This window comes from Staurois parvus, unplaced genomic scaffold, assembly GCF_062004578.1.
Source record: "Staurois parvus isolate SC_StPar_1 unplaced genomic scaffold, SC_StPar_1.0 ptg000510l, whole genome shotgun sequence".
NCBI lineage: Eukaryota > Metazoa > Chordata > Amphibia > Anura > Ranidae > Staurois > Staurois parvus.
This window is the reverse complement of record NW_028318306.1, coordinates 111,136-129,998: the sequence shown is the minus strand read 5'-3', so window position 1 is coordinate 129,998 and position 18,863 is coordinate 111,136. Positions and strand designations below refer to the sequence as shown.

General features: G+C 42.5%; 1 protein-coding gene and 1 pseudogene across 2 annotated transcripts in view; both read right to left on the bottom strand.

The window, feature by feature from the left end:
• The window catches only part of LOC149451898 (G protein-coupled receptor 143-like), an 84,680-nt gene that overhangs the window by 29,604 nt on the left and 36,213 nt on the right, over positions 1–18,863 (bottom strand). For both annotated transcript variants that reach the window (XM_089690011.1, XM_089690010.1), the window contains exons 2-4: positions 17,339–17,448; positions 14,891–14,985; positions 5,556–5,648 (exon numbers count right to left, since the gene is read on the bottom strand). In XM_089690011.1, the coding sequence (XP_089546137.1) occupies positions 5,556–5,648; positions 14,891–14,985; positions 17,339–17,448 (298 nt within the window). The remainder of the gene's footprint in view (positions 1–5,555; positions 5,649–14,890; positions 14,986–17,338; positions 17,449–18,863) is intronic.
• LOC149451899 (U2 spliceosomal RNA) lies at positions 7,929–8,009 on the bottom strand (annotated as a pseudogene).

The window sequence follows — 18,863 nt, the reverse complement described above, 5'->3', positions numbered from 1 at the left end:
TCCTGATGATCATTTAAAGTCCCAGGATCCATCCACCTTGAGAGGGATTCAACCCTATTCCTGACTTATCTCAGATGACCTTTTGATGACATCAGGATTTATTATACAAACGCGCATTTTATTATGCGTTCCGGTGAGTGCGCATTTCTTCTATACCTGACTGCACAAGCACCGAATTAAGGAGAACGCAGGATTCTTATGAACACTTAAAGTCATTTTATGAACATTTATATGATCTTATCCTCAATAGATTCATGATATATATTCACTTGTACCTTTTTATTGTATTTTAATATTTTTAGCGCTGCACATGTTTGTTTGTATTACACCATGCATATTCCACTTAATGACTTTGAATTAACTCACCAGGCAAATCTCTTCATCAACGGAATTCCTTTACTGAAACTATTTTCCACATGTAGAGCATCACATGACTTCCTTATTCTTTATAACTTATTCTTTACAATGAATAACAATATCTCCAGTCCCCCCTAGTGCCCCTGCCCTGTGGTCCAGCCCATACTTTTGGTTTGTTAAAATCAATCACTCACAAACACACTGTCCATTTTCTGGAACCCCAATCAGCGTCATGCTGAGGGGACTGTAGGAAAACAGAGTCTGACTACATAGCAGCACAAGTCCTCCTCCCTCCTCCCATACACAGACTTATGCAGGCCATAGATGGGTCGAAAATCGGCCGATTTTTCGGCCGAAAATAAAATCGGCCGATTTTCGGATCGTTAGTGGGCTATTTGTTCAGCCGTTTTTCGGTATTTTGGCCGGTTTTTTTTTTCGGTAAAGTTGGAAAAAAAATCGGCCCATTTTGCTGATCGGCCGATTTTCGCGGCAATAATGGGCAAATCAGCCGATTTTTTACCGATAAAAAATCTGCGCATGAGCAGTGACCTGCAAGAGGCAGATAAAAAGAAGAAAAAGAAGAATAATGCAGGCCATAGACGGGGAGAAAAACTGCAGATTTTTCTTTTAAAAAACGAAAAATCGGTCGTTCAAGCGGCCGACGTTACCTTCTTTGACAGTTCTTTGACAGTTCCTTGACATTTCCAGAGGTTGCAACAATGTATCTATTTGTATCCATTTAGGATACAGATGTTTTTATTCGGAAACAAATAGATACAATGTTGCAACCGCTGTAAATGTCAAGGAACTGTCAAAGAAATAGCGGAGCTCTCTGCAAGGACACTTTTTGCCGTCTGTAGACAGGATGAAAATCGGCCGATTTTTCTTACCATTGATGGTAACGTCGGCCGCTTGAACGACCGATTTTTCGTTTTTTAAAAGAAAAATCTGCCGCTTTTCTCCCCGTCTATGGCCTGCATAAGGCCTGCCTCCCCTGGTATTATTTATTATTATACAGTATTTTATATGCCTCCACAGGGAAGGGGGGGGGGAGTGGTGGTATCAGGAAAACCAAAGAGTAAGCTTGCAGCACACTTAACCCTTCCCTGACCAGGAGGCACCATAACCAGGGGCGGACTGACCATTTGGAAACTGGGGCACTGCCCGAGGGCCCAGGGTCAGTAGGGGGCCCCATGAGATGCCCCTGGTACCTTTTCCATAGGCTTTTTTGAGTTTGGTATATAAATCAAAAGTGCAGCGCTGGGAAGAAACACTAAAATATAAATATAAACAGTTCATATGATGATTTTAAGTGACATCAGGTGCCTTCATATACTCGTATCTTTCTGGTAGTAAGGTGCTGTGAGATAAGGTGCAGAAAGAATGCACACTTACCAGAACGCACAATTTAATGAGCGTTTGTGAATATATGTTTCTCCTGTGGTCATCTACTGGTCAAGGATGATGTCTGGACTCTAATATCCTCCCTTCAGTGGTCCTGGATGTTTATCAAGGTGGTCCAGTGTACCCTTCAGGTGATAGCCTATGGACTGCTCTGCAGTGGTAGAGGGAACTCCTTCTCCAGTGGTCAGGCTGTGGATTGATACTCCCCAAGGGAGTCAGAGCAGAGACATCTCCATAGTGTAGTAAGTTTGAACTTTATTAAGGTAAAACGAGGATGTGTAGAGTAAATATACAAGCGATAATGTGGACTAACTGTCCAGTGTTAAAGATGGCCGCCGGAGCTCCACGATGCTCCGGCGGCGCGACGTCACGGCGTTGCTGGCTCCTCCATTTGGAAACTCGGGCACTGTCCGAAGGCCCAAGGTCAGTAGGGGGCCCCATGAGATACCCCTGGTACCTTTTTCAGAGGCTTTTTTGAGTTTGGGCAAGGACACAGGGGCCCCATGATCCCCTATTGCCCGGGGACCCCATGAGTTGTCAGTCCGCCCCTGACCATAACCCAGTACAATTCCCATGTACATTACAAACCAGATATAAACACAGTACATAGTGCAAAGAAACAGTACATTACACAGTGAGGAAGAATTATTAGTAGGCACCTGTCTAAACACGAGGAAGAGGAGTAGGGGACTTGCATCACTGGCATTGCAGTTCTCCCTGTTGGCAAATTTTGTGGCCTGTTCAAGAGACACAGAACTCAAAATGTCTCCTTGGCTAGTTGCCACTGCTAGAGATATAGGAATCTCCAGCTCCCTGGACCTGCTTGTCATGTGTACCATTAGGTAGACAAGCATGTACTGGATGAAAGCTCACTAGATGGAAAGGTTGCAGATCCGCTTGTGGAAGAATTCATTTTCTGTCTCTGCAAACCAGCTTGGAACACTTTGTGTACCATGGGATCTAAGTAGGAGCAGACATTCCTGTTTACAAAAAATGCTGTAGGCCTGAATCTCCAGGATTTTTTTAGTCAATGAAATTGAAGACAGAAGTAAAGCAAGGAGGCACACCATGAGGTTCCCCGCCACTTTAGCAGTTAGCAAAGTAAAAAACAGCAATTTACAGGGAAAAAGACACCAACAGCTCTACAGTTAGCGATCAGCAGTTTTGCGGTCAGGCAGGGAGCTCTGAGGAGAAATAGAAAGGAATAGTTATGACCAGGGCGGACTGACAATTCATGAGGCCCCTGGGCAATAGGGGATCATGGGGCCCCTGTGTCCTTGACCAAACTCAAAAAAGCCTATGAAAAAGGTACCAGGGGCATCTCATGGGGCCCCCTACTGACCCCGGGCCCTCGGGCAGTGCCCGAGTTTCCAAATGGTCAGTCCGCCCCTGGTGTAGAATCAATGAAAACATAAGAGTTTAGCGCTGTTCCTCAAATGTAGTATTAGTGCAATCTACAGTGCTCAATGTGACACCGTCTGCCGGGAAGGAGTCACTCTGTACTACACGACATCTTCCCTCTTTATATTCCCATGGTAGTCTAAAATAAATTAATGTGAATAATGCTGAAGTAAGGCTCCCTAGAAAGACCCCGCCATTCTACAAGCCACCTTCTTACTTAAAGCGGAGCTCCACCCAAAAGAGGAAGTTCCACTTTAAGGACTGCTCCCCCACTCCCCATTAAGGATTGGCACCTTTTGGGGGCAGGGGGGAGCGGGTACCCGAATTTGACAGTTACCCGCACCCACTTCTGATCCAATCACCTAGATGATCGGAAGCAGAAGGTGTCCTCCCTCCCTCCCATGTGACAGGTCCCAGAAGACTACAGGACCATTCAGGAAGTGCAGCGCTTCTCGCGCATGCGCAGTGGGTACCCGACTGTGAAGCCGCAAGCCATCACAGCCAGGTGTCCACACTGAAGATGCCGGCCTCCTGGAATACTGGACGGCCGGTAAAACGGGCTGCAGGGAACACACCACGGGACTGAGTGACAGGTAAGTGGCTGTTTTTTAAAAGTCAGCAGCTACAGTATTTGTAGCTGCTGGCTTTTATTTTTTGAGTAGAATTCCGCTTTAAGATGGACCAAGTGTATCTTCCGGTTTCTGGGTTTTGACTGTGGAACGCATTGGTGCTCAGATTTTAAGCGCTTTTTTCTTCTTGCTATTGTAAGTGTGTTTTTGGCACTTCCTATTTTAATATTAAAAGGTTTTACTCTATAGAAGCTTCCCTCTTTTCTTTTATGGTCCAGTATATGGAAGATTAGAGCAATCCTCTGGGACGTTTCCTTCATGGTCCAGTACATGGAAAACCAGTGTGTTTGAAATCGAAGGGGAATGCACAGTCCTTGCACAGTGGATTGGAGAGCTAAAAAAAGCATGTTAGACCCACTGGGAACAAGGGTCCAACCTTGCGGTGAGTGAGGTGTCAAAGGGGGAGCACGTGTGGAAGCACAAGTTCTTTTATTATCACCCATAACACATTGGAGTACAAGGAACGTGTTTAATGGACTATAATTTTTCCTGATTCAAAATATCTGATTTATGCATGGACACATTTATTTGCTTGATTTGTTATGTTTATTGTATAGTGCTTACTGCATTAATGTCACCTATATTGTTCATTTATATTGATGAATTTAGGTATAGTATTTCTAGGGGGAGGTGCACTATAGTATCACATCTGAGTATGTTCACTTTAGAGGTGAAGTATTTTGTATGCACATCCTATTTTTGCAAAGGAGGGAGGTGGATTGTAGATTTACATTTGCCATGTTTATTGTATAGAGTTTATAGCACTGTTTATTGTTTATATGCATTTGATGAATTTAAGTATGGTGTCTCACGGGGGAGGTGTATCATAGTACCAACCCTTAGATACATTCACTTTAGAGGGGAGATATTGTTTATGCACCACATTTTTTGCATTCTTTGCATTAGAGGAAGGTGGCTTGTAGATCCATCCTTTGTTTCACACATGTTGGATCAGGGGAGGTTTGCAATCCCTGCGTGATACACTTTGTCCATCTTAAGTAGAAAGGTGGCTTGTAGGATGGAAGGATCTACCTAGGGAGCCTTACTTAAGCATTATTTCACATTCATTTATTTGAGATTACCACAGGAATAGGAAGGGGGAAGGTGTTGTGTAGTACGGAGTGACTCCTCCACGGCAGACAGTATTTATCACATTGAGCACTGTAGATTTCACTAATACTACATTTGAGGTACAGCGCTAAACCCTTATGTTTTGACTAACCACCAAATTGCCACATCAGACAGCATAGGGTGGTATGTTATTGACAGCTTGCTATGCTCAGCAGCAAAATGCTAGATGTACAGTCCTAAATGGACTGCTTAACAGTTTAAGTTATTGTGATTTTATGAAGGTCCTCAGCCTTGTGCAGTTCTGCTGGAAAGCAATGCTTTCCCAGGCTTGGCCTTGTGGCTCTAATCTTCTCCCTGCACTATGCAGGAGTGACTACTGTAATTCCCTCTGGTTTGTGCCAAATGACATCATCCCTGCTGATTAGTTCCTGTAAATAGGAAGATCATATTGAAGCTATGAATTAATGGACATGATTTTTGTGTGGCCTGCTGATGACCAATACATTAAGTACAAGGAGGTATACTCGTAAAGGCTGCCAAAACCCACAAAACATATTTCCAGGGAATGGGTCCAATCTGGTGTGAAACCTGGTTCGGACAGACTGATTTACTCACAGCAGATTGACATATTAACACACAGCTAAATCCTGGATAAATACTACAGAATAACACATGCAAAATAGAAATACTTACTGAGAAACTGAGGGGTAATATAGCATAGCAACTCCTTCTATGCAAAGCAGAACTGCCAGACCCCAAGTCATTATATGATAAAGGACAATTGTGCTGAAAAGCAAACATAAAAGTTAAAGTGTACTTTATTTTAAAGCAAATTATTATTTCAGAATTATTTTATAATCATTCTCCTTTTAAAATGCCACAATCTGTAAAAGTTATTCTATAAATTTACATTTGTTGAGCAGCTGTTACATATCTTGCCATGCTCCTTCTAAACCTTTGAAGGCTTATTAAAAATGCATATTTAAGAGAGAACTACATAGACTGCCACTGATAACCTCTCCTTTAAAGGATAAGTTCACCTTTTGGACAAAAATAATAAATGTACATTTTTTTGCAGGTAAAAAAAATGTGCATTTATTATTTTTGTCAGAGGAGCCTGTAAAGCATTGCCATGCAGGTCTCCTGCAGACCTGTCAGAATATCTGCTTGTCATACGGGATCTACAAGCAAGCAGATATACTGAAAGGAAGCTTCAATTAACTACCATGGTGCTCCACAGCGTTGTAGTAGTTCATTGAAAAGTACAAGCCCACAGCCACTAAGGCTGTTGGGACTTGTAGGTACTCCTTCACAGAACACTGTGAATGACTGAAGCGGCTGTGTGGGCACGCTGTTTTCAAATCTAACAGATAGTATGGGGAAACTTCTCCCCGTACTATCTGTCAGAGGAAAGGAGGGGGGGGGGAGCGGCATGTAACATGTTCCAAAAATGAACTTATACTTTAAGATGGGTATACAAGGTCAGTTTTGTTTTTTTTTCAACCAGTGAGTTGAATGAAAAAAACTGATACATCCCCACATCAACACAATGATGTGTGATACCGGTATCTTTCCCATTGAGCTACTGTATTCTGATAGGAGGGACCCCCCTTGGCTTCTGTAGAACAGTCAATGGTACACACAGACTGGACGTTGTCTGGATCGTGCTGAAATGGTTGATTTTTGGTCCGTGTATACCCTGCTTTAGAATGGCTGCCATGCTGATGCTTTGGCTCCAATAGGTTCTGCTGGCAGGGCCAGAACAAGTATAGTGATAAGAAACTGTCACTTTTCCTGACACTTATTTATTGTATACAGTGGGGAAAATAATTATTTAATCCCCTGCAGATTTTGTGAGTTTGCCCAATTACAAAGAAATGAAGGGTCTATAATTTTCATCATTGGTGTATTTTAAATGATAGGGACTGAATATCAACCAAAAATCCAGAAAAAACACATGATACAAATGTTATAAATTGAGTTGCAGTTCAGTGAGTAAAATAAGTATTCGACTCTCTACCAACCAACAATAATTCTGGCTCCCACAGACTGGCTATGTGCTCATGTGGTACACAGATTAGTCCTGTCAATTTAAGAAGGTGCTCCTAACGACAACTCGTTATGTGTAAAAAAGACACCTGCCCACGGAATCTCTTTCTTCTATTCAAACCTTATCACCATGGGCTAATTTTTTTTTTTTTTTTAAAGTCCGCAAACGTGCAACTATAACGAAAAAACCCGTAAGTGTTCACAAAAAATGTGCAAGTGCAAAACACCACATGAAAAAGTGCACTTAGGGGTGTGCTTTGTCCTACCCCTAAAGGGGCTGGACCACTACCCTGATCCCCCGAGGCACGAAGCTCCTGACAGGGACAAGGTTCCCATTTGGTCCTTCTGGCCAAAAGGCCTGGTGGACCACCGTTCCTTGTGTCCAGCCGAAGCCAGACACCCAGTACTTGGTCAGGGGGCTCTCCCGGAGAGAACACCCCCTAGGGACAGGGGAGGAAGGAACCAAAAGGCCACACATCCTCCCCCTAGACTTCAGGGCAGGCCCGAGGACCCACACCCTCCATCCTGTGAAAACACACACATAAGTAAAGAAAAAGTGACAAACGTGGGAGGTGCAATAAATTAAATAAATAAAAAATAAAAAAGTGGTCGTGCCAAATTGTGCACAGACCAGGCCCTGAGGCCTGTAGCAAAAATTGCCCTGGTCCTAGCCAGAAGGCCTGGTCCTAAGGGCTCTGTGCAGAAAAAGTTTGTAAACAAGTGACCATGTGCCATCTTCACACAGTGGGATCCTACACCCAGGTGTTACTAGTGGCACCCCTGAGGCGACTACTCAGGGGGCACTGATTTGCGGACTCTGCCTTCCCGACCCCTTGCCAGACAAGGTAGATCCGTTCAAATCAGGAGGAACTGGGTCCTTCCGGTCTCCTCGGGGGAATTACTCCTAGGCCCCAGCTTAACTCGTGGGCTCCCGGTTTCTGTCCCCCCGGTACTAGCCGTCCAGACCCCCATCATAACAGCAGCGGTACTATACAAACAGCCATCCCCGCAAAGCTAGAATGGTCGTGGAGCACCCCCACTTGATACTGATAAGAACAGATACTACACTTGATCTTAGCCAAAAGGCCGAGAAGGCCAAAAGGCCAAGGTTTACTTTAAAGAAAACTTGTACTGAGATACATATGAGGGCTGCCTCCTTTAAAGTACACTTGATGTCAGTCTGTCACCATCATCAATATTTCTGAATTAGTGATCTGCATACTATTTCCAGGTAAGTGTCTCAGAAAGTTCTGAATCAGCTAGACCAGTATTAAAGCTGCACGCATCTTGAGGGTCATGTGTGGACTCTATGGGCTTCTAATTGATGCCCTAATGCACATTGGTGCATCGATGCAATTTTTAAATTCATTTACAGGTGCATTGTAATGAAATTGTGAAAGTCTTCATTCAAATGACTTGCAGGTTAAAGTACCCAAAATGCAGCATGCAGAAGATTTTCACAAAGCTGTGTGGGATTTTATTGAAAATTAATTTGCTTGAAAAATAGGATTTTTGATTTACAGTAAAATTCTTTACTTGGATTGCATTGCACAATAGTAGTATATATATATACTCACTATATTGCCAAAAATATTCGGACACCCTTCCAAAGCATTGAATTCAGATGTTCCAATCACCTCCATGACCACAGGTATATAAAATCGAGCACCTAGGCATGCAGATACTTCTACAAACATTTGTGAAAGAATGGGGCACTCTTAGGAGCTCAGTGAATTAAAGCATGGTCCCGTGATAGGTTGCCACCTGTGCAATAAGTCCATCCATGAAATTTCCTTGCAACTAAATATTCCACAGTCAACTGTTAGTGGTATTATAGCAAAGTGGAAGCAAATGAGAACAACAGCAGCTCAACCACAAAGTGGTAGGCCACTTAAATGACAGAGCAGGGTCAGTGCACACTGAAGCGCACAGTACGCAGAAGTCGCCAACTGTCTGCAGAGTCAATAGCTAAAGACCTCCAAACTTCATGTGGCCTTCATATTAGCACAACAGTGCATAGAGAGCTTCATGGAATGGGTGCATCCAAGCCTGACATCACCAAGTGCAATGCAAAGTGTCAGATGCAGTGGTGTAAAGCACACTGCCACTGTACTCTAGAGCAGTGGAGACATGTTCTCTGGAGTAACCAACCACGCTTCTCTGTCTGGCAATCTAATGGACGTGTCTTGGTTTGGCGGTTGCCAGGAGAACGGTTCTTGCTTGACTTCATTGTGCCAAGTGTAATGTTTGGTGGAGAGGGATTATGGTGTTGGGTTGTTTTTCAGGGGTTGAGCTTGGCCCCTTAGTTGCAGTGAAGGGAACTCCTAAGGTGTCATCATACCAAGACATTTTGGACATTTCATGCTCCCAACTTTGTGGGAACAGTTTGGGGATGGCCTTTTTCTATTCCAACATGACTGTGCACCAGTGCACAAAGCAAGGTCCATAAGGAGATGGATGAGTGAGTTGGGGTGGAGGAACTTGACTGGCCTGCACAGTCCTGACCTCAACCCAATAGAACACCTTTGGGATGAATTAGAGCGGAGACTGCAAGCCGGGCCTTCTCGTCCGACATTATTGCCTGACCTCACAAATGCGTTTCTGGAAGAATGGTCAAACATTCCCATAGACACACTTCTAAACCTTGTGGACAGCCTTCCCAGAAGAGTTGAAGCTGTTATAGCTGCAAAGGGTGGGCCAACTCAATATTGAACCCTTTGGACTAAGACTGGGATGCCGCCTCAACCTTTGGAACATTTCCAAAATCCGCCCCTTCCTGACCAATAACACCATAAAACAACTTATTCACACCTTGGTGATATCCCACCTCGATTACTGCAACTCCCTCCTCACTGGTCTACCGTTAAACAGGCTATCCCCCCTTCAGTCTATTTTAAATTCTGCTGCTAGACTCATACACCTTACCAACTGATCAACGACTGCTGCCCCTCTCTGCCAATCCCTCCACTGGCTTCCACTAACCCAACGTATAAAATTCGAAATACTAACCACTTCTTACAAAGCCATCCACAACACTGTCCCTAGCTACATCACTAACCTCATCCACAGATACCGCCCAAATTGCCCACTCCGCTCCTCCCATAATATCCTCCTCTCTAGCTCCCTCATCACCTCCTCCCACGCTCGCCTCCAGGACTTCTCCAGAGCCTCTTCCATCCTCTGGAACTCCCTACCACAGCATGTCTAGTCAGCCCCCACCCTGTCTGTCTTTAGGCGATCTTTGAAAACTTATTTTTCAGGGAAGCCTACCCCACCTCCACCTAAGAACTGTACTTGAATCACCTCTGCCAGATCATCCCCCGCAGCTATAAACTCCCCCTTCCTTTAGATTGTAAGCTCCATGAGCAGGGCCCTCCTATTCCTTCTGTACTGAAATGTATTGTAATTGTACTGTCTCCCTTATATTGTAAAGCGCTGCGCAAACTGTTGGCGATATATAAATCCTGCATAATAATAATAAGCGTGTAAAGACAGGCTGTTGAAGCCCAGATTTAGAGGAACAGGGGTCTATTGGATTTGTCATCCGTATACTCTTGAAGGCTAGGAAATCGACTTCTCCAAAAGTTTATCATTGCACTTGGAAGTCTTATTTCTGCTTGCACAAGTCAGGGAGGTTCAATCCCAGGAAGTACCCCAATTTCAACATTGGATCATGACCTGGTCCTGTTCATTAATCAGAAATCCCCTTCTAAACCTCCTAGGGATATTTCTTTGTCTTCCCTTACATGCAAGATTGGCTTTCTCCTCACCATCACTTTCACAAGGCACGTCTCTGAGTTGGCAGCCTTAACACATGTAGAACCCTAATGTCCAATCTCCTAAAAGCAGCAGCATACCCTGTATGAATCTTAATTCTTGTCTTATACAATTAAGACATACTATATTTTCATTCCTTTGCATTTTACCTGTGCTGAAAAAGTATGGCAATGCCTTCAGCAATAGTAAATTCTCATCGTTTTCTAAACATTAAAATGTCAATGACTTCTGTTTCTCTTAGTTATCTCAAATCAGGACATAAAATCTATGTTAGGATACTGACATTTTTTGTATAGTCTCCTATTCTGACTCATGTGAATTGCAGATGAGCTTATTACTGCCTGAGGCAATTCAAAGATATCTTTGTAGCATGTGAATACTGTGTGAATGAAGGCATGACCTCTCAAATGAAATTATTGCTATGCTGAACATCATATAAAACTGAACTATGGAATTGAGAGGACATTTTTTCATTATTTATTTAGAGAAGCAACCCACATTACAAACTAAGTTCTAATTGAAATCAGTAAGCTTGTTCACACTATTGTGGTGTGGCACCCCAGAGCACCTTCTGAGCGCACTTGCATTGCACTGCACAGTAATGTTAAATTAAATGTTAATTAAAATGAACAGGCTGCCTTTTTGCAAAACACGTTACCAAATTTACATACAGCAGCAGACTAGGCAAGGGTGAACAAACTCTAATCTTAGCTTGTAGAGAATCTATATGTGTTTGACTAACTTTACAATTCACTTGAGTGAGCTAGGTTTGATCTTTTAACATCACAGTAGTAAATATAGTGATGTTTAGTTGCCATTAGTCTGGGGGTCAACAACCAGTAGATCGTGGTCTACTAGTAGATGACGTCCAGGTGACTGATAGATCTCTGGCTTACCAACTATCCCAGAGCATCAAACAGAGTGCAGTGGGACTACTTGTAAAATTGGAGCTGTAATAGGGAGCTAGAGCCATGTAAGCCGATGCTTCCTCTGTAGTACCAGCTCCTGTCCCATGCGTTCTGATTCCAACTGCTCTCTACCTCTTATCCTGGCTAGCAGTCTCCAGAGTGGAGCCAGCAGCAGAAAAGAAGAGATCTTCCGGACACCAGGTGTGCTCTGCTTAGCCAAACACTTCTATTATATCATGCGGGTCTGGCGCACTTTCTGAAAGTTCACCACACCTGCAGGATATAATAGGCGTCTATGGCAAAGTGCAGCTAACCAAGGAAAGTTGCAGATGCACTGCACTGCACCCACGGTGCAAGTAAAGCAACACATCAGTGTGAAAGCAGCCTTACAGGGGGATCAGGATAGTAAGGGTTAATTTACATTTGCAGTTTGGGAGTGCTATAACTCCATAGTGAGGATGTCTTTTTATTACCCCAACCGCACCCCCTTTGGCTGTAGATGCCCTGACATCTAGGACACTCATATGTGAATTTTAGTACTTTCTGCGCAGGATGTGGCAGACCAGTTCTTTTTGAAATTTGCATATCAGAGCACATGTAGCTTTCAAAAAGAAATTCAAGGGTGTTTTGGACACTTGCAGTGTTCCAATAAAGCATCTATGGGCTCCTTCACCCTTTGACATGCTTTATGGTAACACAGGTTTCCATGAATAGGAAATACATACCCAAATCCATGGCATCGCTACAAACCACCTCTTATTGACCACATCCTTGTTAAGCCCATATTTATGCAGTTACTTTTATAATCAACAGAATATCAAGAACAAGATAATTATGGAGTGCGACTCTTCATCTTATATTTGCTTGTTGCTATTAATTTAAATGTGTATTGGCCTAAAGTGCTAAAAGGTCTTATTAAAAAGACATGGAATGATATGAAAATGCAGCTTGTAGGAGTATGGAACATTTGTTTATTGTACAAGATGGGTGCTATGTGGTGCCGGTATTTGGGTTATGGTCCCTTTATGGGGAAAAAAGGTGTGTACTCAGGGGTCTCACCTGTCATGGTTGAGGTATTCCAGGGTAGTCATGTAAAGGAGAGGACTGACTTGCAGTTCTCTCTGTATTAGCAGAGAAGTATTCAAGAACCCAGAATTGTGGAGGTTCGGAGTGACATTCAGGTGGAAAAAGAGCCTCCACTCCTAACTACGGGCACTCCAGTCCCTATGGGGTTAAGCAGCCTCCAGGAAGCAGCACATAAAACAGGAATCTCTGGATATTAGGTGTGGGGAGTAGGAGTTTTGAGAGAGACCTGCATGTGTGCGCTGGGAGCTGCCAAACAGTCCCAGTTGGACTGGGCTAACCATGGGGAAAATCCCATCTATGAACTTTATGTTTCTTTCTGTTTTCTTTATGCTGTTTGTGCTGAAGATAAGTGGACTTTTCTGTTATATTTTCTAGAGTTAAGTGAATTCCGTGTTGCTGCTTTGCTTGCATTTAAAAAGGCTTTGCACATGGTCCTGAGGCGCTATACCCCTGAATATTACAATATATTTTTACCTGCATACCCTACATTGCAAAATGTATGGAAGTACAAATGGCATGACTGAGCCCTAAATGTATCTGTAGATGCTGCTAGGTTTAGTATTATCATGGCACTGACTGGTTTACTATGGGTGAAAATTACTTACTCAACAAACTACAAAGCATAAACATGATTTGTTCAGTTATTAAAGCAGGAAGCAATAGAATGTCTGGAATCCCTCATAGATACATTTTATATCATACATACATATATACTTTCATTTCAAACCATCATGAATATCAAGTGTTAGCTAGAATATTCCATCTGCTATGGAGCAATAAAAATATTCTTTATGTAAGGCAGGTTTTTTTGTACTGTTCGCTGAAGGTCACATAATGATTCCTTGGCATTCCAAGAAATTTGGGAATGATGGGAACATTACACTTGATGTTATCTGAACACTTTATCCACATTCCATTATTTTTCAGTAAATGGAATATATTAATAAAATACTCTTACAAATTCCAATAGTGCATTTTTACAATGTTTTAATGTAACACATATGAAAGTCAAACACATTTTGGTCTTTGGTTAAGAGTTAAAAGAACTAGTCTCTTTATAAGAAAGCAGAAACAGAGTTTTTAAAACGGTTGTGCCAAACAAAAAAAAAAAAAAACACACACCCCAGGATGTTAAAGAATTAGGGTATGCCGTCTTTGATAAAAAAAATAAGTGTTGACATGCCTGACCCAGTGCAGGCAAAATAAAGGGAAATGCTGCCATCCTTGCATTACTTTTGCATAACCATCTTGCAATTCCTGCCAATCAATCATATACCAGCCTAGGGATCATACACCTCTAAAATGATGGCAGGGATACATTAGTTCTTTCCTTATAAACGCCATATGCAAATACACATGTCTGTAGATGATTTTTTTGAGAAAATGAATGACAATTAACAATCATGGTAAAACGATTGAATGACAGCTGGAATAAAAAAATTAGATTTTTTTTTTACTACAATAAGGAAGCTAAAAAGTTTAAAGCTCAGCCATTAATTCTTTACATACAGGTGTGAAGGAGCCCTTTGTATCCTCTCATGTGGTAGTACTAATGATTTGTGATTGGCCCAGTGCTGTCACATGGAGCCAGGGAGCTAGTCAGCCCTGTGTAAGCTCGGATCAGCCTATACAGGGCTGCATTCTTCCCTGAATGGTGTAGAGAGGAATATGTATATGTACTTGTGGGTAGAGGGGGAACATCGAAGTGAACTAGTTATGTGGCCAGGGCCAGCACAGGTTTGCTTTAAACTGCAGTAGTATGATTCACATTTTACTCCCCCCCCCTTTTAGTAGTGTAATCTTACCTTTGTTTTGCTCTCCCCCGTTGCTCCATTCAACTCCTGTGGAGCAGAGAAAACCTTTTCCATAAGATCCAATTCATTCAAGTCATAGCTTACACAGGACTATAGACCCACCTGATGTGACAGCGCTGGTGCTCCCACATGGTCCTCCCTACCTGAAGGCATCAGGTAGATGAACAGCACCACCACCAGATGAACAGAGCAGCAAAAGAGCAAAGGAAAGGTGAGTATGAGATGCTGAGGGGGGAGGATGAGTACAATAAAACCCTGTTCTGCATTGGCAAAGTGCAGGTTCACTTTTTATATCTATCTGGTAAAGGTTATGGTTGCATTCTAAAAGTCGCCTTTAAGATGTTTCCATCTTCTGTGGCACAGTTGCTGTAATCCATAGAGAGTGCTTACAAACCTTATTCCTGCTGATCGTTTAACCACTAAGTAGGCATCCACTGCATAGCAGAACAGCCACCAGAAGCTTGCACTGTAGAACAGCTGTATCCACATCTACAAGAAAACCGGAGGTCCCATTATCAACATAACACATTCTCTGGCAAGAACAAAATGTTAAAAAAACTATTCTAAATCATTTCTAAGAGTCAATATTCTTAGGAAAGCTCATAGTAATCCCCTCCCATAATGTTTATAAGTGGTGCCTGTTCTCCCTTTGTTTAGTTCAACATCTGCAGTTCTAACAAAATTAAGGCTAATAGCTACTCCCAGACATCAAATTATAGTTGGATGTTTAGGAGAGATCTGACCACTGAGAGATCATTCTGGTAAAATATATTTTTAATATAAATGCACGCTTGAACCTGCTATGGAAGATTTAAAAGGAACAGTTAAAAAAACATCCCTGGCACCAGTTGTTTTTTTTGAGGGGGGAAAACTAACCCATCCATCTAATGCTTTTCCTAAGAAGGGAATATCTGCAGAAGGTTAGGGAGTACCTACAGAAATAAAGCTGTGATTGTAACTGGACAAACTTTGTAAAGATCATTTTATACAACACGTTGCCTCTACAACATACCCTCCTCTACTCCATCTCACTGGGAAACATGCACAGCTGCAACTGTAAATCACAAGTTGTATGATGGAGGCCCTCTCCCAACTATATCCCTTGATTCCTATGGAATCAGCACAACCTGCCTGAAATGACACAATGCACAGTGTAGCAGAAGAACCAGACTGCTGACAGAAATCACACTCAGTCTTTGTGATTGAGGCAAGTACACACTATAAAAGGATGTGCTTTGTTAATTTTTTTGTTAGAGGTTTACAGTCACTTTAACAAAACTTTAAAGTGAATCTCACATGGACTAAAAGCTGCCTTAGATAACAGCGGTGATGAAGTGCAGGTATCATGTGGCAAATACTTGTGTCAGTCTCCAATGCATGTGGCCATTTGGAGACCTTTTGAATCCTAGGTTTAGGCTGTAACTGAAGCCTCTCCAAGTTTAGGATTGTGCCTCAACTCTCCTGATGGCAAATCCTGTTCTTTTTTATTTACCTGTCAAATGCCAGAGCCTCTACTGTCTAACCACTAAGGTTCTGTATGTAAACTGAAATAAATGGGTGTAGCACTAACCCCTTAGGAGTCGCTAGAGATTTTGGATTCCCCTATAGCAACACGTATTTCCTTCATACCTTGCACACAGGAAACAGTAAACAGTCCTTGAGCTTATTTTTTTGGATTTTATTGAAGAGTATTGAACTTGGATGAGGTAGATGGGTGTATGGGATGCCCAGGGTAACTGTAAACTGAGGACAAACTCCTTAACAGCTATGTACAAGTCCATTAGACAGAAATCCTCTTCTTGAAGAGCTATTCAGCCTCTCCTGGTGTACCTCCTCAGACCCCAGATGAAAACTCCTCTTCACCCAGCGGTCTTAGGGAATCTTTGGGCAAGGGGGGCCAGAATCTGCCACTTTAGAATCAGCAGTCCCAGATGGGGGCTAGTCAGGTTTCCCATCAGAATGCCCTCTCCCCTTATCTGGCCCAGGGTGTGTGGGATTACTTACTCAGTCCTCTGCTGCAAGCTGGTGGGCTGGGCTGATGCCTGCCTTCAAGCCTTAAGCTGGGTTGGTTCCTTCCCTCCTTCCAAGGTTGTTCCCTCCCAGGGGACAATTGAAGGTAAGAGATCATCCCTTCCAGCTCCTGCGCCTGTAGGTAGGCTTTTCTCCTGGGCCCCCTCCCAGGCTTTTCGCTCCAGCCTGCTCATTCCATCTTCCACCTGAACTCTCCTGCTACTGAGCAGGCTCAGACACTCTTAAGGGCTGTCCTAACCCCATGCCAAGCCTCCAGCTCGAGGATTGGCCAGGATCCCTTAAGAGTGCAGACCAGCTGCTGCACACCCCCACCCACTGAGTTCTAGAGATTTCTCCAAGTCTCTAAATGAGGGGGAGGTATCAGTGAGCTGATCTGCAGAGCCTCTAAGCCCTGACCCAAATTTGACCCTCTAACTATTTCTCCCTGGCTGCTACTCCCTTCTAAGTACAAAAATATTATAATCTAGCTTCTCATACCAAACTAGGATGGTGCTACATGGTTCTATAATTTTGGGGTTTATATCTGCTATAATTCATTGGTTCTCTATGCACAGTTGTACACTAGTGAAGAAGGGAGAGATTTTACAGGAAACGTACTATTCATTATTTACTTCTAACCTACAGTAGGTATACTTGTCTGAAGAATTTCTCAGTTGTAAAAACCCAGAGGTAAGAATGAAAGAGACCACAAACTGTATACTGGAAACGTTATATACACAAACAACCAGCTACAGTATATAAAGCTCAACAAAATCATAAATGTGTATGTTTATCTGAATAATTCCTAAGGAATAAAAATATTTAAACTTACCGCACTTCCCACACAAAAAGCAGCATGTAAAACACTGGTATTGTTAATTTCTGATATATTGCCAACAAATGATGGAGAGGATATCCATACCGTTGACCGAAGTATAACACCTGAAAAGACAATTACATGATGAGCATAAGGCAAACTGGACTAAGGTTCCAAGGCACTGAAGAAAAAAAGGTCAGGAATGTTTTTTGGTGTGTCCATGCTTGGTGAGGACCAAAAGCAAATGAATAGTCATAAGTATCACAATGCACATTGATACATCAAAAAGCCAGTTACTCGCAGGAGTCAAACTTTTTTTTTTTTCTTTCCTTCTCCCGAACTATAGTAGCTGCCAGAATATAAATAGATTTATCTAGCCCCATCATATAGCCAGAAAAGCATCACCCTTATTCCCTGTTGCAGCTTGCTGGTGTCACCTGCTTGCATTCATTACATTACTGAGGTTCTCTCTGTGGTCTCCTGTTCCTATAAATTACATAAATACTTTCCAACTTCCAATGGCTGAAAACATGTTAAACTTGTAGCATACTGCAATAAATCCTAATTGTCTCACAAGTTGGAATCCTCTGCTCTTATTTGATTTCTGCAGTGCAAAGGATTAAGGGAAAATAAATAAAGACAATTGAGGTGGGTAAGCTAGCCATACACTTATAATTTTCAGAGGAATTACAGTCAATTCTTACAGTGAATCGATTATTAAATAGACTTTTATTGAAAAATCTGGGTCAATTTTTTCTTTAATCAGATATATTTTTATTGATGAAAAATGTTTGTACAGTGTTAATGTATGGCAAACTTTAAAGCCTATGCCCAATAAAAAAAAATACTGTAATCTGTTCCCGAAGACTTAGTTATTCTCCATTGACTGCAATTTACTTGTCACTCATACTACATACACAATATTAACCACAATCAAAGCTTACATGTCAAATAAATCTTTTCCTGTGACAGTAGTGTGTCTGCTCTCCACATAAATCAGTGGCCAAATGGAGATGATTGCTATTGACCTTTTACAAAATTTCAAAACTTGTAAATCAATGTGTGGGCTGGCGGAGCCACTCCAACTGTGCCATGTTGAGAGGAGGCGGACTCACCAGGTGCCCTGCACATGGGGTACCTTTGCTTTGGTGAACTCCTTCAACAATGCCCAGGACCAGGCGGAGAGAAGTCAACCTTATGGTGGCACTCCAGCTTAGAGAGCAGTCATACACTGTGTTTTGTGTGTTAAATGCAGAGTTCCTCTGTAAAGCCTTCCATCTCATGTCACTACATACCTTGCTTTTAACATGTTGCATTTAAGAAGGACACGTTGTGCCTGTGCCCTCTCCACCTTTCCACCGTATGTCTGCCATCTCACTCCCAGTTACAGAATGGGGTCCTGCCGAACTTCTGTGTGGACCTCATGTGTGCTCTCAGTTAACTTTTTACTCTCCCTCATACCACGTGCCTTGGCTGTGTCCCTGGTTGTTATGGGAAATCAACCACTGAGGAGAGAGCCAGATCATCAACCCCTCGCTAC